The following is a 24953-nucleotide window of genomic DNA, read 5'->3' on the forward strand; positions in this document are numbered from 1 at the left end:
AGCGACGATCTGCGGTCCGCGCCGTCCTCGCGTCTTCTTTGCTTCACTTCCGGGTTTGGTCGTCCAGCGTCGGAAATCTTCGGAAATGCTCGGGTCCTCGGGTTCGGCGAGTCTCGGCAATCTCCGGCAGCATCGCTCTACTGCCCCCTAGCGGCTGATCAGTGAATATCATTCACTGATCAGTTGCTTTGGGTTAAAAAGATTTTGTTTTTATTTTTTTTTCAATTTTTTTTTTCTTTTTTTGCGCCCTAACGCTGCTGAGTGCTGATCAGCATCGCATGCAAGTGCGCCGCTGATCAGCAACTCCCCCTTATGGCGTAGGGGCGTTTTTCCCCCCTATATCTTACCGCCACTGGCTGCTGATAAGTGCCGCACATAAGTGCGGCATTTATCAGCAGCTCCTTTCTTGGCGAAGGGATATTTTTTCTTACTGTCAAAAAAACACGTAAAAAACACTACACTACACCACACTACATGAAATAAAGTTTTACACTACACCACTACACATTTACATACCCCATATACCAATCCCCGTATAAAGATGGCCCCCAAGGTGTTTTCGGTGTCGGACGTATACGTTATTATTGCCTCCGACACCGAAACAGCCAGTGAGGATGAATGGGGGAATCCTTCTTTCCTCCATTCATCCTCATCATCCAGTGACGTGTCTGGGGGTAGCGTAGCGTACGCTGCCCCCCAGACACGTCTTTTCCGCCAGTACCGTCCCAATAAGAGATGACGGTATGGCGTGAAATTCTACAAACTCTGTGAGCGTACCTCAGGGTACACTTACAGATCCAGGGTACGTGCACACTGCGGAATGGCGAAGGATAACCCTTTGTGCATTCCGCAACTGGCACACGCTGGCGGACTGATGCGGGCACGCGTCTCCACCCGTGTCATAGACTCCATTCTATGCACGGGCGGATTCCGTCGTCCGTCCAAAGAATGAACACATTGGACAGAGGGCAGAATCCGCCCGTGCATAGAATGGAGTGTGACAAGAGCGGAGACGCGCGCCTCCATCAGTCCGCCGGTGGGTGCCAGCTGCGGAATGCACAAAGGGTTATCCTTCGCCATTCCGCAGTGTGCACGTAACCTTAGAGTGTATGAAGGAAAGGACACCCAAATCCACCCCCAGATGCCCCCCCCCCCCAATCCTCCGAGTTAGTGGGAAGATCGTTCGGGAACTGATCTTCCCACTGCTAAAGGTTACCACCTGTAACTTTTATACCAGCGCCCCCTCTTTCGGTCCCTCGCTGCCTGAGCTACTGTAGCTTGCTGCACGATCCGTAAATATCAGAAGTAGTAATAAAGCCCTAATATTTAGCAGCCATGGAGCGGACCCAGCGCTTCTGGATATGAAGGACCCCGTATCGCACCAGGACAACATTTTCCAGGTGACGTCCCCCACACTGGAGAAAGGGAGACCCCAGAAGAAGTGCAGAGTGTGGCGTAACAGGGGGATCAGGAAGGACACCATTTTCCAGTGTGACACCTGTCCTGATCACCCCGGCCTCTGCATACTGGATCGCTTCAAGGCGCACCACACGTCATTGGGGTTCTACATTATCTAAATTCTTTCCCTTATACCTATTTCAGGGGTCACGTTGATCCAGGGATTATTCTGATCGCCATTATGGAGTCGGGAAGGAATTTTTCCCCTGTGATGAGGCTACTGTCGTCTGCCTCACGAGGGTTTTTTGCCTTCCTCTGGATCAACACAGGTTGAATTTGATGGACACCTGTCATTTTCAACCTTATAAACTAATAATTGGCCTAATACCCCCAAATAAATTAGAATGGTCCCTTTTCCCCAGCTAAATAGGTATGGCCGCCATTCCCATTAGAGGATGCCATGATGCAATTACAAAGCCTCTGTGCGGCCAGGACAGTAGAAACCCCCCCACAAGTGACCCCATTCTGGAAACTACACCCCATAAGGAATCTAACGAGGGGGGCAGTGGGGATATGGCCCCCTGGTGACGGCCACATTTGGGCCGTGAAAATGAAAAAATTTTATTTTTTATTTTCATGGCACATGTTCCACTTATGTGCCCGTCACCAGTGGGGTCCATATGCTCACTGTACCCCTTGTTGGTTTCCTTATGGGGTGTAGTTTCCAGAATGGGGTCTATTCTACTGTCCTGGCAGCACAGGAGCTTTGTAATTGCGACATGGCCCCCATCCTCCATTCCAGCCTCTAAATGGCGCACTGTCCTTTTGGTCGCTTGTCCTGTGCCCATATGGCACATTATATCCACATGTGGGGTATTTTCGTACTCAGGGGAAATTACCCTACACGTTTTGTGTTCACTTTCTTTTTTAACCCCTTGTGGAAAAGAAAAATATCAAGGCTAGACCAACATTTAGTGTAAAAAATGTTAAATTTTTACACTAAATCATTCATCTTGTCTTGATTTTTTCATTTTCACAAGGGGTTAAAAGATAAAAAAAATACTAAATGTGTAGAGCAATACCCGACATGAAGACATAAAGCGCCATGCGGGTGCAGGGTAAGCCTCCAAAGGGAAGGAGCGCCATTTGGCTTTTTGAGGCTGGATTTGGCTGGAATGGATTTCGAGGGGCCATGTTGCATTTAAAAGGCCCCTGTGTTGCCAAGACAGTTGAACCCCCCCACAAGTGACCCCATTATGGAAACTACACCCCTCAGGGAATGTAACAAGGGGTGTAGTGAGCATATGGACCCCACTGGTGACGGGCACAAATGTGGAACAATATGGCGTGAAAATGAAATATTACATTTTTTACACTATAATGTTGGTTTAGCCTTAAATTTTTCATTTTCACAAGGGGTTAAAAGAGAAAAAAAAACACAAAATGTGTAGAGCAATTCCCCCTGAGTCCGTAAATACCCCACATGTGGACATAAAGCGCCATGTGGGCGCAGGGCAAGCCTCCGAAGGGAAGGAGCGCCATTTGGATTTTGAAGGCTGGATTTGGCCAGAATGGATGATGAACGCCATGTCGCATTTACAGAGCCCTCGTGCTGCCAAAACACTGGAAACCCCCCACAAGTGACCACATTCTGGAAACTACACCCCTCAAGGGATCTAACAAGGGGTGCAGTGAGGATATGGACCCCTTGATGACGGCCACATTTGTGCCGTGAAAGTGAAAAAATGAAATTTTTCCCTTTCACGTCACATTGTTCCACATTTGTGCCCGTCACCAGTGGGGTCCATATGCTCACTGAACCCTTTGTTAGATTCCTTGAGGGGTGTAGTTTCCAGAATGGGGTCACTTGTGGGGGGTTTCCAGTGTTTTGGCAGCAGGAGGGCTCTGTGAATGCGACGTGGCCCTTGAAATCCATTCGAGTAAAATCCAGCTTGCAAAGGCCAATTGGCGCTCCTTCCCTTTGGAGGCTCGTCCTGCGCCCGCTTGGCACTTTATGTCCACATGTGGGGTATTTCCGTACTCGGGAGAAACTGCGCTACATGTTTGGTGTTTTTTTTTTTCTTTTATCCCCTTGTAAAAATGAAAAATTGAAGGCTAGAACAACATTTTAGTGTAAAAAATAGAATTTTTCCTTTTTTACACCACATTGTTCTGAAAATCTGTGAAGCACCTGTGGGGTCCAAATGCTCACCACACCCCTTGTTACATTCCTTGAGGGGTGCAGTTTTCTAAATGGTGTCCCTTTAGGGGTGTTTTTTAGGTTTTGGCACCCCAGAGCCTCTGCCAACCTGAAGTGGTACAGTCAGAAATGATCAAATATAACGGAGCCATTGAAATTCACTAGGCGCTCCTTTGTATCTGAGGCTTGTGGTTATGTCAAATAGCGCAATAGGGCCATATATGGGGTATTTCTATAAACTGCAGAAACGGGGCAATCAATATTGGGGTGCATTTCTCTCCTAATAGGTTTATCATTATGAAAGATATTGGATTACAATAAAATCTCTGCACAGAAAATAAAAATTTTCAAATTTCTTACACACTTCGCTTTTATTTCTGTGACTCCCCTAAAGGGTTAAAAAACTTTCTGGATGTGCTTTTGCAGAGTCTGGGGGGTGCAGTTTCTGAAATGGGGTGCTTTGTGGGGCTTTCTAACATACAGTCCCCTCAAATACACTTTGAACCTGAACAGGTCCCTAAAAATATCTAATTTTGAAATTTTACAGAAAATTTGGAAAATTGCTGCTAATGTTTTAAGCTTCCTATTGTCTAAAAAAAATGAAATATAGTTTAATAAATGCTGCCAACATAAAGTAGACATGTTGCTAATGCTATTTAATATATAATTTATGTGGCATAACCATTTTCTGTATAAGCAGAAAGGTTTCAAAGTTTGAAAAATGCATTTTTTCACAATTTTTCACGTTATTTTGGTGTTTTTCATAAAGATTCGTTATGAGTATCGACTCCATTTTACCAGAAATGTAAAGTACAATATGTCACGAGAAAACAATCTCAGAATCGTCCGGATAGGTAAAAGCATCTCGAAGTTATTAATGAATAAAGTGACACTGGTCATATTCATAAAATTTGTCTCTGTCCTTAAGGCCATTTCAGGCTCTGTCCTTAAGGGGTTAAGCCACCCTATGTTGGTATTATTTAGTAATAGTGTGGTGGTATTATTCAGTCATAGTATTGAGGTCTTGTATAGTAACAATGGTATGATGGTATTAACCACTCACTCTATCATAGTATTATTTAGTAACACTATAGTGGTCAATGTATTTATTAGTATTTAAAGGAGAAGCGACTGCAATTTTTTCTGAAAGAGGCAGGGGGTGGGGACAGAATAATCACTTCTCAGCCGACGTCACGACCCGGCTGATTGACAGCCCACTCAGCCAGTCATTGACTGGGGCAGGACCCCGCTCCAGGCTCCAGTCACCTATTTGCTGAGCGGGGTGTGAATTCCAACGGGGTCCCAGACCTTCTTGCACGGCGAATCGCAGGCAAGGGGAGATGTAGGCAGTTGTTCCTTTTAATTTTCCACCTGCCCCTGCCGGATATTACAATAAAAATAAAATCTCTGGTTGGTTGTTTTTCCTAACTAAAAAATGGCTTACCTAGAAACAAACCTCAAACAAAAGCATGCCAAATAATATCGGTAGCACATCCAAGAGCAAATATCAACCAAATGAATGCATATATAGTATAACAAAAATATATTTTATTGGTACACAAAGACAAATGGGACATATAGATTAAAAACACTTAAAAATGTACAACCAATCAAACAAAGTGCCATGTATGATAAACAGGCACAAAGGACAAACTGATAATTTTAAGTAAACAGGATCCCCGCTGATGTTTGGTCATGTAAAGTGCAATAGACACAAGTACAAGAAGAAGATACAAGGCAAATAGAAAAGGGCCGAAGCCCATAAGAAGTATATCACCAGACCAGAGGATCTATATCAGTGTCCACAGAACCCCACGCGTTCCGTCCCCGCTTGGGACTTTCTCAAGACCCTTGAGAAAGTCCCAAGCGGGGACGGAACGCGTGGGGTTCTGTGGACACTGATATAGATCCTCTGGTCTGGTGATATACTTCTTATGGGCTTCGGCCCTTTTCTATTTGCCTTGTATCTTCTTCTTGTACTTGTGTCTATTGCACTTTACATGACCAAACATCAGCGGGGATCCTGTTTACTTAAAATTATCAGTTTGTCCTTTGTGCCTGTTTATCATACATGGCACTTTGTTTGATTGGTTGTACATTTTTAAGTGTTTTTAATCTATATGTCCCATTTGTCTTTGTGTACCAATAAAATATATTTTTGTTATACTATATATGCATTCATTTGGTTGATATTTGCTCTTGGATGTGCTACCGATATTATTTGGCATGCTTTTGTTTGAGGTTTGTTTCTAGGTATTCCATGCCAATTCGGTTTGAGCACCCTAACTAGTTTACAGCATACTTATACATATATTTCTCACGTCGCATTGTGTGGGGTAGTGCCTTGTCCGTTGTTTTAGTTATAAAAAATGGCTTATATGACGTTGTAAACTGCAGTCACACTATCAATTGATTGACATTAGAATGAAACACATAAATATAGCAGCACAGAGGTTGATTGACACTTCACTCAGATAAAATGAATAATACATAGTAGGGAATAAAAGCTTATTTTTTTAACTAATTTCTGTTGGTTTGATTTCAGGGATTTAGATGAAGGTGGAGTAATAAAAAATGCTTTGTATAGGAATATTTTTGCCTTAGTATAATTGTAATTCCTGATCTATGGTGTACCTTATCACATGCTTACAGTCCATTATATGTCATGGATTTTCTCCTCAATATATCTGCGTAGTACTTTATTTCTCCTGTGGTGGCGCTGCAGGGAAATGATTTACCTGCTGTCTACTTATCCTAAAAAAAACAGCTGATAGATAGGCGTTCTCACAGCAGGCCACCCTGTGGTCGCCTTATTGTAGGGCAAGGTTCCCCCAGCTGTTGCAAAACTACAATTTCCATCCTGTCTGGACCGCCAAAGTTTTAGCTGAATGGCCACTATTTGACACCACGCAAAACCTTCTAACAAGAAGGTATTGTCAAAAGTGGACAGATCCTTTAAAGTTATAGTATATGGTTCCTGGGTTGATATAGGTGGCAATTCATATTCCCTGATCATATATATCAGATTTGCTATATATAGGGCCAGCATCAGCATCAGAAAAGCCCAGACACCTGTAGGCCCATTGGGATTCTGTCAAAATGCCATATGGACGCTTCACTCAGCTTTTGGAATCAGTTTGTGCCGCATGCTCCGACACTCCACATCACTTGTAACCTGTATCTAACAAAGGTCTTAGGAAGGAAGCGTAATATGGACTTTGGTTACCTGCATAAGATCCAATGGTGTGCAGCATATATTATTGCTATGCTTTCAATGGAGAATGAGAGACATTGCCAGACTCCTCTGGTGGCAGCTCATCTCTAGGGAAAATGAAAGAATCAGGCATTAAAATTCAGCATGCCTGATCCTTCTCTTCCCCAACATCATGTCTCGGTGGAGAGTCTGGGACCCCCTATACACGTTAGACAGTCACCCGATGATGTCGGCAGCTTTGGCTGACTCAGTAATGTGCATAGGGGCCTTTACAGCTGTCTGGTTTTTGCATTGCTCAATGTGTAAATAATTTTATCAATAATATGAAAATAATTTCGATAAATTGATGGATAAATCAGAACCATAACGCCAAAGCAATGGTCCACCGGACCTCACAAAGATCACTGAGCACAGTTTGGCTGAATCATTGTCAAGTCTTTGATCATCTTCATGAATTATATTATGTATAACACCTAAAATACTAAAAAGTTACAGCTAATAAGAAATCATTTGAATCATTTGCCACTAACCAAAGACCAGTTACTATTGAAGCCATTGGTACACAGCCATGTATGATGGTTGACATGTATTGATCTAGTTTTTTCCTTCAGTAAATAATCCTGAAACAACAGCTTGTCTTCTGCTTCATCCTGATAGAAATCAGTGAATATGCAGCTTTATATATAGGAAGGTGAAGTGGCCAGTGGCCGGGGGCTTTAGTATGGCAAAATGAATATATATTAATGTCTATCCACCACCTTTGACTAACACATCCTCCCCTGCTCTGGAGATAACAGAGAAGCCGTCTGTGTCTCCTGTACATATCCCAAGAGTCATTAAGGGTGTGTCCGATGGAAGAAAATGTACATTACACCATAGGAAGCCTGCAACCTGCCGTGTAATAAAAGAATTCAGGATCCATTCACTGTTGCTATATCCTCCATCAACTTATCATGATCCGTCTTACAAGAAGCAACATTAGGCCCTGACCCAGTGTAAGTCATACATGATGTTAAATAATGGCATGACCAATATGACATATGTATATGACAGCTTATTTCTACACAGGCATCTCTTCATGCTGACATCCCTGATGAAATATTGAGGGAAAAAAACATGAAATAATAAAAATGTTGGAATTAAAATTTTACCGAAATACAAATTACCATATAAAATCCCCCAAGACGGACTGATCGGTGTGGGGCGACACTTCTGCGTCAATGTGGGAGGGGTTAATACCTCACCTGTGCGCCCCTCTCTGGTTATAAATGGGGTCTGGAGCTTTGCCCGTATGAGGATGAAATGTATTCGGTAATGAAGAAAGGTCGGTAGGGGGTATAAATACAGAGACGTTCCGACCTGCAGGATTCCCATCTACCGGTCTATGGATGTAATGGGAGGTTGCGGGGAAATACAAGATAGTATTACCTGTAAATGCAATATACTGGAGCATCAATGAACCTATTGTAAGAGGAAAAAACACTGGATAAAGTGACGGCACTTACCGCTCTGTTCTCCTAGAAATACCAGCTTGAATTTCCTCAGTGGGTTTCCAAAATCTCCCCCTGCAGACATGATGCTCGGGGAAGGACCAGGAGACAGGACCAGGAAAAAGAGCAGCCAAATCCCTTCCTACAGGATGGTCTTCTCTTCTCTTGGTCCTGTGTGTCTGCTCTGGAGACTGGGAGGCTGAATGGAGGCTGGAGAGAAGGAAGAGATGTGGGTTAACTGGGTGGTGTCTGCAGTAAGGCAGGAACAGGTTAATATCTTCCCTAGGAGAGTCAGAGCAGGCAGTACAGTAGGTGAATAAGGATGCTTCAGGCTGCTCTGCTCAACATCTCTCCCCTCCCCACCCATATACAATACGCCTGCGTGTTCCTTCTCCCCCTCCTCACACACACACACTGCTGCCCAAGCTTTGCTGATGTCAGTGCACAAGCTGATTCAGGGACTGGAAGGGAGGCAGACGGGCAGGAGAATGCTGCTGTAGGAATACCTGCACTGCCACGCAGCCCGAGCAGACACAATCCCTCTAGTCTCGCCGGGCAGATTTTTGCAGAAATTTCAATTTGCACAGGAATAAATATTTTTATTATTTTGTTATTATTCGTAAGGAAGTATAATTTATACTGTAAATAGAAATCCCTCACGACTAAATCCTGGGAATATAACAATGATCATATTTTGGTGATTCCTATTGTTATCTGCAGTTCTTATATATAGTAGTTGCAATTTTTAATAGTGTTAATATTGACACTTAAAAACCTCAAAAACTAAAACAATTGCGCCTGGAATAACTGATTTATCTAATATTATATCTACTATTACTTTATAATGGATCATGACCTCTTCATATTGGACAGAGGTCATCCTGACTTAAAGAGGTACTCCAGCACCTTTTATATATAATATAAATCTTATAATATACATACCACACTCCCCTATTGTCCTCCTGTGGCGCCTCTGACCGCTTCTGCCACCTATTCCATCTTGGCAATCACAGCCTGCTCAGCCAATCACTGACTTATGGTGCGTTTACTCAGACAGATTTATCTGACAGATCTTTGAAGCCAAAGCCAGAAATAGACTATAAACAGGGATCAGGTCCTACAGGAAAGACTGGGATATATCCTCTTTTCAAATCCATTCCTGGCTTTGGCTTCCAAAATCTGGCAGATAAATCTCTCTGAGTAAAGGCACCCTAAGACAGGACAGCACTGTGACCTGTGATTGGCTGAGTGGGCTGTCACTGCCAAGACAAGTTGTAGTAAGGGCGGGGGACCCAGGGGCACTGCAGGAGGACCCGAGGGGGAGCCCGGAAAGGAGATGTTTATTATGTTTTATGTGAGGGCAGCATTATATCAAAAGTTTTAAATTGCCAGATAACCCCTTTAACCCTAGTTTATACATGAACCTAGAAGTTATATGAATAGTTATGTGAATAGTCATATCAATAATTTTTATTTTATTTGTAGTTAAATATTTTTAACTGTGTAGTTAAATCTGTAGTTAGGTTTTTTTTGCAAAGAGGATTACAAAGAAAAGTTTTCTCTCTCTCTTTCTTTTCATCCTCTCTTTCCAAGTTAAAGGGAATGTATCATTAGAAAATGACCATGATTGGTTGCTTTGGGCAGTTTACACCAGTGTATATTTTGCACCCTTTGATAAATCTCCCCATAGCATTTTAGCTGCAAGATGTACAGCATTCTGTGTACGATGGGATTGTTAAAAAACGTAGGCCTTTTATTTTAAATAGTAACTGTAATAAAAAAAAAAAAAACACAAAAAAACCTTTCAATTAGTCAAAATTTATTGATTGCAGCGAGTCTCACTGCTAAGACTTGTTGCAATAGGGTACATTCACCTTTCTGAATCCGGGCGGATAACCCGCTGCAGATTACGCCGTTCGTCCTCCACTCGCACCCGCGTGCATCTTCTCCATTCAATGGTTAGGCAGATTCCACCCAAAGAATTGACCCGACCATAGAATGGAGGCGGAGATGCGTACGGGTGTGAGCGCGGAACTCGCGGGGGGTTATCTGCCCGGTAGTGTGAATGCACCCTCACAGAGATACTGTTGGGGGGAGAGTGCAACAATGCGCTTCATTAGTCTATGAGGCAAAAGTGTCAGAATTGGTGGGCGGCCATGCTCTCTCCCTGGCTGTATCCCTGTATTGCAGTGCGTCTCAGCAGTGTGGAATGATGTGTCAAATTTTGGCTCATACCACATGATAATTTTTTTTTATTCAATTAGCCCCAAAAAATAATAATCTGATGCATTTGCTTAGTACAGTACTGTGCAAAAGTTTTAGGAACCTGTGGAAAAAATGCTGGTGCAAAATAAGGTGCATCCTATAAAGATGTGCATAAGCCCTGCAGCATTCATTGTATATAAGCGCTGCACTTACCTAGCGTCTCCACTATGAAATAACACAGGGCTTCTGGTCCCATTCACTGTGTAGTGCGGGGCACCGAGCAGATGATCAGCAGCGGGGTTGGGTGACAATCAGCAACTAATGGCCTATTCTATAGACAGTCCCAGAAAAACTCTTTAATTAGTAAAGCTTTAAAATTATGTCTATAACCCCCTGCAGATATGTTACAATTGCATTACAATAATATATTGGGAAACTTTCATTCCAGATTTGAACAACTAACTGGCTATATGTGCACACAGTATATGTATGTTGTACCTCTGTTGGTGCCATAAGTGCAAAAATCATTGTTTACCTCTGGCCCGATGTGTCATGGAAGAACCATGTGTGCTGTCATTTGACAGGGAGAGCCCCAGCTGTCAATCAAAAAAGGGAAGGGCACCACAGCGCCCCGGCCATGCCTCTATGACACTTTGGGTTGATAGTAAAAGATAATTTTCTGTAGAGGAGCTACATACAGGTACTGTTACTAACATGTATGCTAAATGCACATGTAGCCAGTTACCTATGCAAATCTGAGGTAACAAATCCCCTTCAATAGATATTGATGTAAAGATTGCACAGCTATGGATTATCCTCAATGATTCCTACCAAGCCAAACACAAGACTCCCATTGTGTCATGTGACTAATACATGTATTGTGCATGAGCTCAGAAAGCCTAATATTTCACAACCAAATTTAATGCAATATTCATAACTTATTTTATGACTTCTATCAGTGCTGTATATTTCCTTATAGCAATATAGGATAGTATATATATATATATATCTTGGTTTTAGTGCCCACAAAGACCCAGGCCTGTACAGATGCCAGGTGGCTTCTATTGCCCGAACCAAATTACAGTGCGAGTGAGCAGTTCTTTGCAATACACACATTTAGCTAATGGGACCTAATGTGATAGCATCAGATCTATCTGCTTATAAGCAAAGACCGGAGCTCATTAATTATACAGATATTTTGTAGAGACTTGTATATTATGTATACATGAACCTATTTACTATACCAACAATGCAGGGAGGTGCAGACACTTTTGTTAATTTCGTGTTCCATTGTACATGGGGAGGATTTCTCATTATGTAGATATTTTCTACTATAAATAGTGAGGTCGGAAACCCACTTTGCATTTACTACCATTCCAGAATACTCCATGCTTTGACTCTAAAGCCTATAGCTTCACTACAGCAGATGACAAACCAATCTATGGCAACATAAACTGATGACCATACCAATTATTTACTCAACTGCTGTCTTCTCCTGAGGGTCTTAACTCCTCTCTTTGCTAATGTGATCCACTTTTAAAGAGTACACACATTTATGATGAGTTAAAGTGGACACCAAGACAAATTAAGAAAAAAATTCCTCCACCAATCTGCACTTGGTAGCCCATAATGAGAATGTGAAAAAAATTTTTTTAGAAATGTTCACAAATGTATTTATTGACGTAAATATTCAGAGTCTTTGCTATAATACCTGAAGTTTAGTTCTGGTTCCTCCCATTTCTCTTGATCATCTCTAAAATGTTTCTACATGTTGATTGGGGTCACCTGTGTTAAATGTATGTGATTGGACAGGATTCGGAAATACACAGCCCTGTTTATATAAGGTTTCATAGATGACACTGTGTATCAGAGCAAAAAGCAAGACATGAGGAGGAAAGAACTGCCTGTAGAGCTCAGAGACAGGATTGTGTGGATGCACAGATCTGGAGAAGGGGACAAAAAAACTGCAAAGCAGTAAAAGTTCCCAAGAGCACAGTGACCTTTATAATTAGGGATGGTCCGAACCTGCCGAGAGTTCAGGTTCGTACGAACCCAAACCTCGGCAGGTTCGGACCATCCCTATTTATGATTATTATTGAAAGATGTTTTTAACAAACAGGAATCTTCCTAGCGCTGGCCTTCTTACCGAACCAACATGGGGTAAGCATGGTGATGAAGAGCCAATTGTCACTCTGGCTGAGCTCCAAAGATTTTGCTGATGGGAGAGATTCCAGAAGGTCAGCCATCACTGCATCCCTCTTATTATGGCAGAGTGGCCAGAAAGAACCCTCTCCTTAATGAAGCCATCTGGAATTTGCAAAAGAAAAGACAATAAATCTGATCAGCAGGAGCAAGTGAGCGCCGACCTGTCAGGTCAGTGCTCACTTGCTCCTCGTTCCCCGCTTACTTCTAGTGCTATTACATGCGGGTGAGCGGGATAGTATAGGACGGGGGCCATGGGAAACTGCGGGAGGGGCTCCCCAGACAATCTTTAGATCGTCCAGTCAGCCCATAGGATATAGCAGTGGTCTGCCGCTGCCGCTACTATTACAAAGAGTGACGGCAGCAGATTGTTGCTATCCTAGTTATAAGTTGCCTTTTATTACACAAAGCAATTATCAGTCGTAATGGCCAAAGAAATAGCTTCATATAATAGTGTCAGAATTGTAAAGTGCTGCGGAATCTGTTGGCGCTATATAAATAAAATTATTATTATTATTATCCTGTGTGGAGGAAACCAGACACCTACTACTGTTCTTAGGCCCCGTTCCCACTGAGCAAAACTAGCGGAATTCCGCGGTGGAATTGTCTGCCATGGAAAGCCGTTAGCCTCCCGCTCATAATGGGAGTATATGGGAGGCAGGCGCTCCTGCTCTCCCCACGCTGAAGAATGAACATGTTCATTCTTCAGCGCGGATACAGCATGAGCTGCATGACATACAGCAGCTGATAAGTATGGAAAGACTTAAGATTTTTTATAGGAGTAAATTACAAATCTATATAAGTTTCTGAAACCCGCTGATTTGAAAGAAAAAGATTTGCGCTGGATAACCCCTTTAAATCCAGGTGTGCCAACGTTGTATACAAGAAGACTGGAGGCTGTAATGTCTGCTGAAGGGGCTTTCACCAAGTACTGAGTAAAGGCTCTGAATACTTAGATTTAAAATGTTTCCTTTTCAGTAAATTACCAAAGATTTCTAACATTCTGCTTTCTGTTTTTATCATTATGGTACAATTTTTTTTTTTTTTTTTTTATCACAAGGCTGCAACATAAAAAAAAAAAAAAAAATCAAGAGTCTGATGACTAGTTGAATGTATTGTATTACACTACTGTATAAACACTACTCCATCAGACTCCATCACTAGAAATTCCAGTCCACTCCCAACAGTGCAGCCAAGGTCAGATTTGTCAGCAGTGGACAAGCCCAAATCTGTCCTCCATCTAAAACCAAAACAGGTTGATATTTCTGAATTTATTATTATAGATCCGAAGAATGTGCAGCCCAATCTATTTGAGGTCCACCAGTCTCAAGCAGCCATTTCCTAATCTCTAGCATTCTCATCCATGAAGATTAAATTAGGCCTCTGTTGTTCAAGAAGAGGCACTCTGACTGGATTAATGATACTATGGGCTTGTCAGTGTACCATTCACAAACTGTAAAAAAGGATAAATTGGCAGCACCTCTATGCCTTTGTTCACACTAAGGTTGCATGCTGCATGTGGCTTTTAATACTATAGAGCAGGTTTTTATAGTGTGTATCCCGGGGGGAGTATATGTGGTAAGCACTTGCACCTGTAGGTTGCTGTTGCATCTTCATAGAGTTTAGGGCAGTTCTGTAATCAATAAACACACCTGCCCACACTGTAACAGCACCACCACCACCAAAGGCAACAGTGGCTGATGTGTAGTGCTCTCTTTGGCGTCTCCAACATTGTTGGCAGTCATCAATTTAATCGACTTTCATCAGTAAACAACACTGAGACCCACATCCAGTGTAGATGCTCCCTGGCCCATGATGGACAATTGGTGGGCTCAGTGTGGTAGTATGGACCCATGGCTTGAACAACTGAGCAGAGCTAACCCTTCAATTTATGCTGAGATGGTTGAGCAGAATGCAGCAGGGATATCCCCCCCCATAGCGCCAGGGACTCTGAGGAGGAGGGCATGTGTCTTACCTTCCTCCTCGGCACCTACCCACGCTGTTAGTTGGAGTAAACTCCGCTTTGGAGCACCCTTAGGGGTCTGGAGCTCCTAAGGGTGCTCTGGAGCAGAGTTTACCCCAACTAACAGCACAAAATCAGCAGCTTAGATTAGTCTAACTTGTTGACAGTTCCCCTTTAAAGATGTGACCCCCTCTCCCCTAATCAGTTTTGTGGTGATTTTTACTCTAGAAATAAAACAATGACCATCTAATTCCACAAAGTGCCTGAATAAATGCCACACTTAGGGCATGATGTATTGGAAAATTCCACAAGTGAAGAAAATCAACTCCCCCCCCCCCCCCCCCCCCCCCCCCCCCAAAAAAAAAAAAAAAAAACTGGAGAAATACCATGTAATAACATGTCATTTTGCAGGGAATTTCCATGCAATACCAACCTAACATGTATGCATGCAAAACATCAGCACAGTTGTTTATTCCATGAAGAAAACTGGTTACCAGAACACCGCTATCTGAGAATAGTGCCATTGTACAGGCCTTATTACACGTCATGATTCTCCGGGGGAATCAAGCAACAATCTGCCAGATCAGCGCCTGCTTCCCCCTCGTTCCCTGCTCGCTGTCTGTGCTATTACATGCATAGACAGTGAGTGGGAACAGCGGGAAGGCCCATCTAAACCATCCTTAGATCCTTTTGGCTGACCATTGAAGTCAGTGACGGTCTGCTGCCACCGCTCCTATTACACAGAGTGAGGAGCAGCAGACTGTTGCTGCCATGATCGGGATCTTTCAGCATGTTGAAAAACTACGATCAGCTGACATTGTGTATGCCGACTGATTGTTGCCTTACAACATGTGCAATTACACAAAACGATTATCTGCCAAAGCGGCCGGTAATCGTCCAAGTAAGGCCGATTGTCTTTAGAGCGGAGCCTTCCCTCTAAGATTGTATATATTATACATAGACAAATAATGCTCTGTGTGACTGCTAAGTTGCCATTTACCATTCTCTGACATCTGACAATTATGCAAAAACACAAAGAAAAAAAATGAAAGTTCAGTAGAACCGGTTAGTTTCAGGTGTTTTTCCTGGGCAGAGCGATCCTTTCCTAGAGCTGAGTATACACAACTCTATACTGATAATTAGTTGTAATTATGAACAGAAGAATATTGAATGAGTACTGAACATAAGGTTTTAAAAATATGCACAGAATTCTCTCTTTTTCCCAAATCGCGCGCATGATGTAATCAGTATTCCCTCCTGCTGTCTTGGAGAATGCTGCCCTCTAGTGGATGCATCACAAATCTTTGTAATTTTGAAGAGTTCATAACAGCTGATCATGGGTTTATGTACCATATACTGCATCTACTATAAACAGCTACGTCTCCTGCTATGATCTCTGTCATTAACTGGGATTTTTCGAATCACCTTACATCACCTATACAGGAATTTATTATAAATTCTCTAATATGAAAGGTTCAAGAACTGTATGTTAAATAGATGCCTGTGATGTATGTGATACATTAACATCTGCAGTGTCCCACTGTGCATAATGCGGGCCTTTTAACGGGTGGTAGTTGATGGTGTGTTTATTTCATAGGTTTTTGTAATTTTGTATTGTTTTTGTGACATTTTGATCCATGGTTATACTGCTATTACATTTGTATCATATCTGGCTGTGAGTAAGGTGTTTACCCAGGCACTAAACATTGTCTCATAAACTTGTACTGGGAACATTTAAAATTGGGAAGAAAGTTGCTCTAGGCCCAGGCCACTCTACCGAGAGAAGAAATGTTAGTGTTAGTCTATGCTTGGCCTTCCAGACTGGTGGGATGTGCACTGCTTAGCATAGTCTCTCCTTTGGCAAGGGCTTCCAATGAGACCTAAATCCAGGATCGCTTGGAGATAAATAGATTCAGAGAATCTACTTCATCCTGGTGATTCATCAAAGTTCCTTCTTGAGAAAGGGGGAGAAAGTGGAGTTTAGGACAGAGAGAATCTATGGAGAGAAGTTGAACATGAGTCCCATGGCTAACATAGGACCTTTCAGGGCTTCAGATCGGGCCTGGGATCTGCCCCAGCTACACTTCTTCTTAGAGCCTGTACCTGCAGTGGGCATTGCTGCTCGAGAGTAAGTAAAGACTTTTTCTGGAATTTATTGGGTGACAGCTAATTGCTGTTTAACCCTCAGGGGAGAGAAAATGGTATAAACAGGACCTTGGCATTACTCATTGATCCGTTTTAAAATTCGAAAACTACTCACAACTTGCAGGAGTGAAGTACACCTTTCATATGCTGAAAACCACAAATCCCATCATTCTCTTCTTTCCCCTGTGCTCCTGTATCCTCAGAGCAGTGGAAAGGGGCTTGCTTTATTACAGTGTCATTTTCTTTGAAGGGAATTTGTCACTAGGTCTAGGTTTATGCTGCCTGAAATGAGGGCATCATAAACTAGTGACAGAAATGCTGAACAGATAGGTGTATTAGTTACTACATTCTCTTCAGCCGTTCTCCTAATATGCAGGAGAACAGGATTCTTGCCGCACCCTTTCTCCACCCCCAGCTGCTGATTGACAGTTGAATGCCTATACACAGCATGGATAAATAACTGCCAATCAGCAGCTGGTAGGCGGAGTTTTCTGCTTCTCATGAATATTTAGGACTACTGGGCTCATGCAAATAATGGAGAGGACTACTTATTGTCCAGGTTATTCAGGAATATATCTCTGAATCAGCTACACAGAAGAATGTAAGTGATACATCATTCTTTTCAGCTTATCTGTCTATAGTTTATGCCACCCTTAGATAGGACAGCATAAGCCTACTGACAGAGTCTCTTTAATGACCATCCAATGCAATGGAATGGGGATTGTGTGACATAACATATAGGATATCGCTGCACTACAGTAAGCAGAAGTGTTGTAACTTAATAGGGTGTATTGAAGTTATTGGTTATAATTTGTTGGGGTAGTTCCCATAATTAATAAGGGATAAATAAACCTCCCTATTGGACATAAGACTAGTCTTTCTTGTAGAGGGTCAGCTCTTACAGCCATGTGGAGGTCTATTTTCCATGTACATCCATTATCACCCAAAAAGAAACAGACAATACTCTGTTTAAATACATATAAATGTTTATATATATAATTTACATAACACACATAATAACAGCTTACCAGTGTTAGGTTAACAGTGAGAAATAGAACAGAATGCCCGGGTAAGACTATAACAGCTACCGGAGCCAAAAACAAAGACAGGGCAAAGCATTGTGCCCCCATATACATACAGCCTGGTACAAAGTATTTACAACAATGACAATTCTGCACCACAGAGAACGGCTTCACCATATTTTTTTCTCATGTCTTATATACACACACACTTATTGTAGCAATATTCCAGAGGTAGGCAACTTGTAGCTAGCTGGCCATAGAAGAACTATAAATCTAAGTAGACCTGGCCAGAACAATTCTGAACACGCCAGTTCTTCAGCTTGGAGACTTTGTCCTAGATGAAAAAAAAAAGAGCTACTTCCTTCCACAAACAGCGCCACTCTTGCCCTCAGATCATGTGTGGTATTTCAGCTCAGTTCTATTGAATTTAATGCGGCTGAGTTGTAATACTTCACATAACCTTAGCCCAGCAGTGGTGCTGTTAATGGACGCTATAGGTAATCCTGGATAAACCCTTTAATATATAATGGACACATTATTGCTCTGAGATGCAGTTTGTTCTTAGGTGTTTTGAGGATTTCTCACTGAATCTATTGCATCTGTACAAATAATAAACTGGAACATTCAAAGGGGTAAATGTCATAGAGTATTTAAAAGAAAAGGATACCTTATATATAAATATATAAGTTAGAATTAACCCCGATGAAGCTTCTGTTCTGTCATGGAAACATGTCAGAGGACAACCTTGTTACTGATCCATATGACAGGATCTGTACATGATCTGTGCTCTGATCTAATGTTGCATTTACATAGAGAGATTTGACAGACAGATTGTTTAAGTCAAAGCCAGGAACAGACTATAAACAGGGAACAGGTCATAAAGGAAAGACTGAGATTTCTCCTCTTTTCAAATCCATTCCTGGCTTCAAAAATCTGTCAGATAAATCTCTCTGTGTATACGCGCCATGGGAGTCTGGGCTGATCAGTAAACAATCATCTCCCTTTAAGGGGGTGTCTATATTTCCTATTATGCCATACTTATGATCCTCATCTATGAAGCAAAATGAAGAGCTGCTAGAAACAGTGACTTTTTCATAGGACACACAAAATCTGTTGGCTTTGATCAGTAAAAAATAAAAATCTGGGTGACATATTTCCTTTAAGGACTTCACTGATAATATATATGGGTATTACCCATACATACCCATACACTGACCAAACTGAGGACATTTGATGGATTACCATGAAGACAACTAGATAATGAGAACAGTACTAAGTTCAACGTGTACAGTAAAGTAGCTAAGGCAATCATAAGGCAAAGTATACGCATTATAGCGAAATGTTAAATAGTAATTCCATTCAAAATCTGTAATCTCTCTACTGCTTCACCGAGACTTTAAACATTTTAAATGGTCGGGTCTAGGTCCTCAGATTGCCACTGATTGCTAGAAAGGCCTGGAGAAGCGCTCGTCTAAGTGCTTCTCTCTCTGGCTCAATGAACTCTCTGTATTACTGAAGGAAACAAGCTCTATATACTTTCTATGGAACCTCTAGTTTCCTGCAGCGAGACTAGGAAAGCAACAAGCTAGGGAGAAAGCGCTTCTTGCAGCCGGTTCTAGCAATTATTGGGGGTCTGAACAACCAAACTTATCAAAGTCAATGTAACAAAGTCATGTCATCCACTCCTACAGTGTTCTGCAGATTCAGGTCCCATTTTCCCATTGTGCAGTCCAGTATCAGGGAGCATGATTTTCCATAGATTGTCTATATACATGTATCCTGCTTTGTCTATAACTATATCCTGCCTTGTCATTATACATCTTCTCTAAGATCTTGGTAGATTGACTCTTTGGCTTAGTTTTCTGGCTCATGAGCTTCAACTTGTTCTACCACTAGGGGGCAGAATCACAACTGGGATGAAGGGAATAAATTATAAATAGGATATAAAAATACAATTTCATCTAAAGCCGTATTACATTGTCCTTTCAATACTTTTACCCCCCCCCCCCTTTCAAATCATATCTTATGTCTAGGAGCCAAAATAGGATTTCTACAGATAATAAATATATTTTCATCTTTTAGAAAATTGCTAGATGTCAGTGGCCCCAATGTAAGATCTACTTTATGTAGTCAGTCCATAATAAATAGGAAGGCCCCTATATTAACTTCTAATAGAGCATATGGTGGGGGGATTTTGTTAGGTTGATAATAGAGAAATAAAGAAGAAGATGCTGCCTCCTTCCCCCATGTTCCTCATAAATATATACACATGACTTGACTGAGCGTGCTTGCCTATTTCACTCATCCTATAGATGGAAAGAATCAGGCATGTCGACATGGGCTCCGCCATACACTTTAGATTGTTGGCTTTGGCCCACCTACTCGACTTAATTCACACCATGTACAGCAGCACAATAAGACTTTCTGCACTCTCCAAGATTGTGATCATGGAAAAAGTTCTCACTCCTCTGGCCGATAGTGAAATGAAGTTGCACATCTGTCTTTCATAACTCCGTGACTCCAGCTCTTCGTTTTACAGGCTCGGCTTTGGTTACAGCCCAACTCTTCGGCTTTGTAGCTGAGATATTCTAGTTTGACCACTGGAAACTGGATGACGCCCTGCAGTTAGATAATAGCATTGGACTAGACCGCCGCCTCCATGTTTCAACCTCAAATAGTCAAAACTTGTGGGAAAAATGTTTGCGGCAATGGCAGATTAAATATGGTTAAAAGGAGGAGTGTGGGTTTTTTTTGGCTCTGCCGGGTATCCATAGTCCAATCTGATACGAGTCCATCATTCCAGGCTCCAACACTGTCGTTCCTTCTATGTACAGCAGCAGGATTGGGATGGTTAAATGATATACATACATACTTGTGAATATGAGTGCAATTGTACTTGTACGTCTGTGCAGCAATGGAATGGGCGCTTGCGTCTTCTCCTCCAGGTGAACTTTGATTTTCCCAACTTGTTTTACGTCCTGTCCTTCTGATCATGACTTCAGTAATGTGCATTGCTAAGAGGGCCTCTGGCAGAGCCTGCGGTGTCTGGCCCACCAGGAATACAGTTTTAAGGAAAGTCAAAGGGCTTTTATCCAGCAGCCTGAGCTATGGAGGAGGGAAGCTACGCCACACCAGAATTCTTCTCTTGTAAATTGTATTCTCTGCTCTTCTTTACTTTCCAGGCAATGAAACTCAGCAGCAGTACACCCAAGCCCTTGTATCCCATCTGGAGGCCAAGGTACCTACGGAGAGAGGATTGTTCATTTCATCTTATACCACAGTATTGTGTTGCCCTATGTAAAAGATACATGCTGAGCTCCTGCTTACTACTTCTTATGATTCCCTCGTACCCTAGGGAACCCACAGCAGCAAATGCTACGTTGCTAATATTAACTGAATGGTGATCTCTATTGTCTACAGACCTAGCGGTGGAAATGCATGCATAGTTTATCACTATGCATGCTAAACCACTGCGCCATTCAAGGGAATGGGGGCCCCTACCTGGTGCAGAGAAGATAAGATTATTTCAGTTAGAATACCCCTTTAATCCCCCACCCTATGTTTAGATCAAACATGGAGAGACAAGTCATATGTACTAATATCATATGTACAGGGATTGCATCTCTTCACTCCTCCACTGGCCTAAACACCGAAACTTTATATTACTTATAATGAGTAAAATTAAAAGCCAAGCTAATGCCCATTGTACACTAGTATAGTTAAGTACCTGCTTCTCAGAAGGTCATTGTCATAATATCGGCATGCTCCTCTCTTCTGGCTGCAAGATGTAGACCACTGTATGCAGGCCGAATCAATGGCGAGTCCAAAGAGCGCTGGGGCTGGCAGCCATGCTGAGACATAAATACAAAGACATACAGTTAGTCACCTCGTCCCATCTCTTTTAAGAAGTTATTCATTATTATTAATATTTTATTCACTATTAGAACGCCAACATACTCCACAGCGCAGTACAGAGATTCTCATCACTCAGATTGGTCCCTGTCCCCATGGTAATCTCAGTCTAGTTTCTCGGTTACCCTATCAGTATGCTTTTCCAGTGGAAGTACGGTTTATTATGGGTTAATATATGATAATTAGAGATGAGCGAAACCACGAGCATGCTCAAGTCCATCCAAACCCGAACTTTCGGCATTTGATTAGCGGTGGCTGCTGAAGTTGGATAAAGCCCTAAGGCTATGTGGAAATCATGGATATAGTCATTGGCTGTATCCATGTTTTCCAGACAACCTTAGAACTTTATCCAAGTTCAGCAGCCCCCGCTAATCAAATACCGAACATTCGGGTTCGGATCGACTCGAACCCGAACCCGGTTCGCTCATCTCTAATGATAACATTGACATGCTAACTTTATTCTGTGAGTATCTGGGTCAGTTTTTAAGCCTGAGTTCACACCAGTGGTGTAGGATTTGTTGGGTGCCTCTGTGATACAGTAGATTCCAAGATTGAATGTTGCTTTGTTTCCTAATCTTCATAACTCACCCAAAAGTCTCATAAGAAGAAACTGGACTCCGATGGCAAATGATTTCTCATCCTGAGGTACCACCCTAAAACAATAAGACAACATTATATGGTTTGTACCCTTTTATTAGTTTCAATAATATCCTCCATCTGTATATCTACATACCTTAACACCATCATGTAGAGAGGATTATGGGACAGGCAGGCAATAAGTGCGGCAAAGGATATGAGGAATATTACAGGAAGTAGGAGATGGGCACAGCTGACAGGGCAGGATCCTGACCGGGCCGTTCCCATGAGGAAACTATTACTGATACATGAGCAGTTTGTATACACCTGGATTAAATAAGAAAATATACTTTATTATTAATATTTATTTTTAAGGTACCAGAGCACTATACAAGGAATAGGGGGTGACACATAGGAACATCAAGATCAAAACACGTTACATGAATAAGGTAAATGGCGGACTGGTACATAGGGGATGGAGGACCCTGCCCATGAGGGTTTACAATCTACAGGGAGAGGGAGACAGAAGGTAAAGAGCAGCCAGTCAAAGTTTGGTGCAGGGTTATTAAAGATGTGTGAGTTCCAGAGTATGGGGAGGCTCAGACAACATCTTGGAGGTGTCTGTGTGAGGTACGAACAAGGGGGAGCACAAAAGTAGGCCAATGGAAGATTGGAGGTTGCGTGAGGGATGGTAGCGGGATATCAGGTCAGAGATATACGGAGGGGACAGGTTGTGGATGGCCTCGTACATCAAGGTCAACAATTTAAAATGAATTTATTGGGCAATAGGGAGCCAGTGAAGAGATGGGGAGGGGTGAGACGCAGAGGCAAAGCGAGGAGAAAGGTGGATTAGTCGGGCAGCAGAGTTAAGGATAGACTGGAGGGGAGCAAGGGTGTTAGATGGAAGGTCAGAGAGGAGGATGTTGCAATAGTCCAAGCAAGAGATTATGAGAGCATGAACTAACAGTTTTGTTAAGTGAGGTTTGAGAAAAAAGCAGATTTGTTAAATGTTTTTGAGATGAAGGTGGCAGGAGGTGGTCAGGGTCTGAATGTGGGGTTTAAAAGACATGGTGGAATCAAAGGTGACCCCAAGGCAGCGGACTTGGGGGATGGGGGACAGAGTGCAGCCATTGATTGTGATTGAGAGATGGATTTAGAAAGCGGGAGGAGAAAAAGGAAGATATAGCTGACAGACACTCTGGGATCCTGGATAGCAGAGAGGTGACATCTGGATAAGAGAAGTAGATTTGAGTGCCATCGGCATTGAGGTTGTCCTTGAAGCCGTGGGATTCTATGAAGTGTCCCAGGCCAAAAGTTCAGATGGAGAAGAGGAAAGGCCCTAGCACAAAGCCTTGGGGGATACCAACAGTAAGTGGGTAAGGAGAGAAAGTGGTGTGGGACACACTAAAAGTGCAGTTGTAAAGAGAAGAGAGGGCCAAGCTGGTGACACCAAGGGATGAAAGAGTTTGTAAGAGGAGGGAATTGTCAACTGTGTCAAAGGCAGAAGATAGGTCAAGAAGAAGGAACACAGAGTATTGGCGTGAGGCTTTGGCAGTTATCAGGTCTTTGGCCACTTTAGTGAGGGCAGTTTCTGTGGAGTAGTGGGAGCAGAAGCCAGCTTAATAAAATAGACAGCCTTGAGAGGACCAATAAGTATGTCTAGTTTATCTTTGTATCCATGTATCCAAGCTTTAGCATCTAAAACAGACCATCATTCTCATTGGATGCTAAAGGCTGGCATAGATAGAACAGCAGAAGAAGAAGTATCTCTAAGGATATCCATACATTTACAGACTTGTAGATTATGACATGAATATATTCTTTCTGTCTTATGAGCAGAACTGGCATTGGGGAAAGTAATTTTGTAGAAGTTCCCCCACCAATACTAGTGTCAAATAATGGATGGCATCCACTAGGGCAGGAATGGGGAACCTTCAGCCCTTCAGCTGTTGCAAATCTACATCACCCACTATGTCTGGACAGCCAAAGTTTTAGCGTTGGCTGTCTAGGTATGATGGGAATTGTAGTTTAGCAGCAGCTGGATAGCGGAAGGGTTCCCATCAAAAACATAACAAAAGTTGAGGGAAGATGGTGGTAAAAACTATTAGGTGCTGGAGGTCCCTGGACATTCACCCCTTCTTCCATTCCCATAATCCTGACTGGTATATTAGGTAAATCATCTTGGCACTGGAGCCAATTTTACAATTATAAACTTGCAGGAATGTTAACAATGCTATGTGGATTACTCACCGATGATGATGTATTGAAAGTACTACATCCGGCATGGCAAGGAGACAGGTATTCCACTCCATCAGACCCACACACTGGGTGGAAAGCGTGTTCTGGGCAAGCACATTGCTGGATGCAAGTCACATTTGTTCTGCAAAACATTACAATTTTTCAGTTGGATGCGATTTAAAAGGCAGCTCATGAGTGATTTATTATGGTGGATTACTGACTTACATGTACTCAATAAAAATAATCAATAGAAAAGTACATATGGAAAGTTACATGGAGGGAACTACAGTTTCACGATACAGTATTTAATGTCAAGCAGGTTATATTATATCCCTGCCAAATATTCTAAGGCGTGTTTGGTATTTGGGCAAATATTACGATGTCTCAT

The 24953-nt window shown here is 42.3% G+C and overlaps 2 protein-coding genes across 3 annotated transcripts in view; both read right to left on the bottom strand.

Moving 5' to 3' along the window:
• The window catches only part of RAB6B (RAB6B, member RAS oncogene family), a 49941-nt gene extending 32767 nt beyond the window's left edge, over nucleotides 1-17174 (bottom strand). The window contains exons 1-3 of one of the 2 annotated variants that reach the window (XM_069975651.1): nucleotides 16933-17174; nucleotides 10721-10838; nucleotides 8318-8512 (exon numbers count right to left, since the gene is read on the bottom strand). In XM_069975651.1, coding sequence (XP_069831752.1) covers nucleotides 8318-8387 — 70 coding nt within the window. In that variant the 5' untranslated portion in view covers nucleotides 8388-8512; nucleotides 10721-10838; nucleotides 16933-17174. The remainder of the gene's footprint in view (nucleotides 1-8317; nucleotides 8513-10720; nucleotides 10839-16932) is intronic. The other variant, XM_069975652.1, reaches the window with a different exon arrangement.
• Nucleotides 17175-18102: 928 nt separating this feature from the next.
• SLCO2A1 (solute carrier organic anion transporter family member 2A1) overlaps nucleotides 18103-24953 on the bottom strand; it is a 38825-nt gene continuing 31974 nt past the window's right edge. Inside the window, exons 10-14 of the mRNA XM_069975650.1 lie at nucleotides 24578-24707; nucleotides 22485-22654; nucleotides 22340-22404; nucleotides 21567-21690; nucleotides 18103-21081 (exon numbers count right to left, since the gene is read on the bottom strand). Of these exons, the coding sequence (XP_069831751.1) occupies nucleotides 20961-21081; nucleotides 21567-21690; nucleotides 22340-22404; nucleotides 22485-22654; nucleotides 24578-24707 (610 nt within the window). The 3' untranslated portion in view covers nucleotides 18103-20960. The remainder of the gene's footprint in view (nucleotides 21082-21566; nucleotides 21691-22339; nucleotides 22405-22484; nucleotides 22655-24577; nucleotides 24708-24953) is intronic.

Source organism: Dendropsophus ebraccatus, chromosome 6 (assembly GCF_027789765.1).
Source record: "Dendropsophus ebraccatus isolate aDenEbr1 chromosome 6, aDenEbr1.pat, whole genome shotgun sequence".
NCBI lineage: Eukaryota > Metazoa > Chordata > Amphibia > Anura > Hylidae > Dendropsophus > Dendropsophus ebraccatus.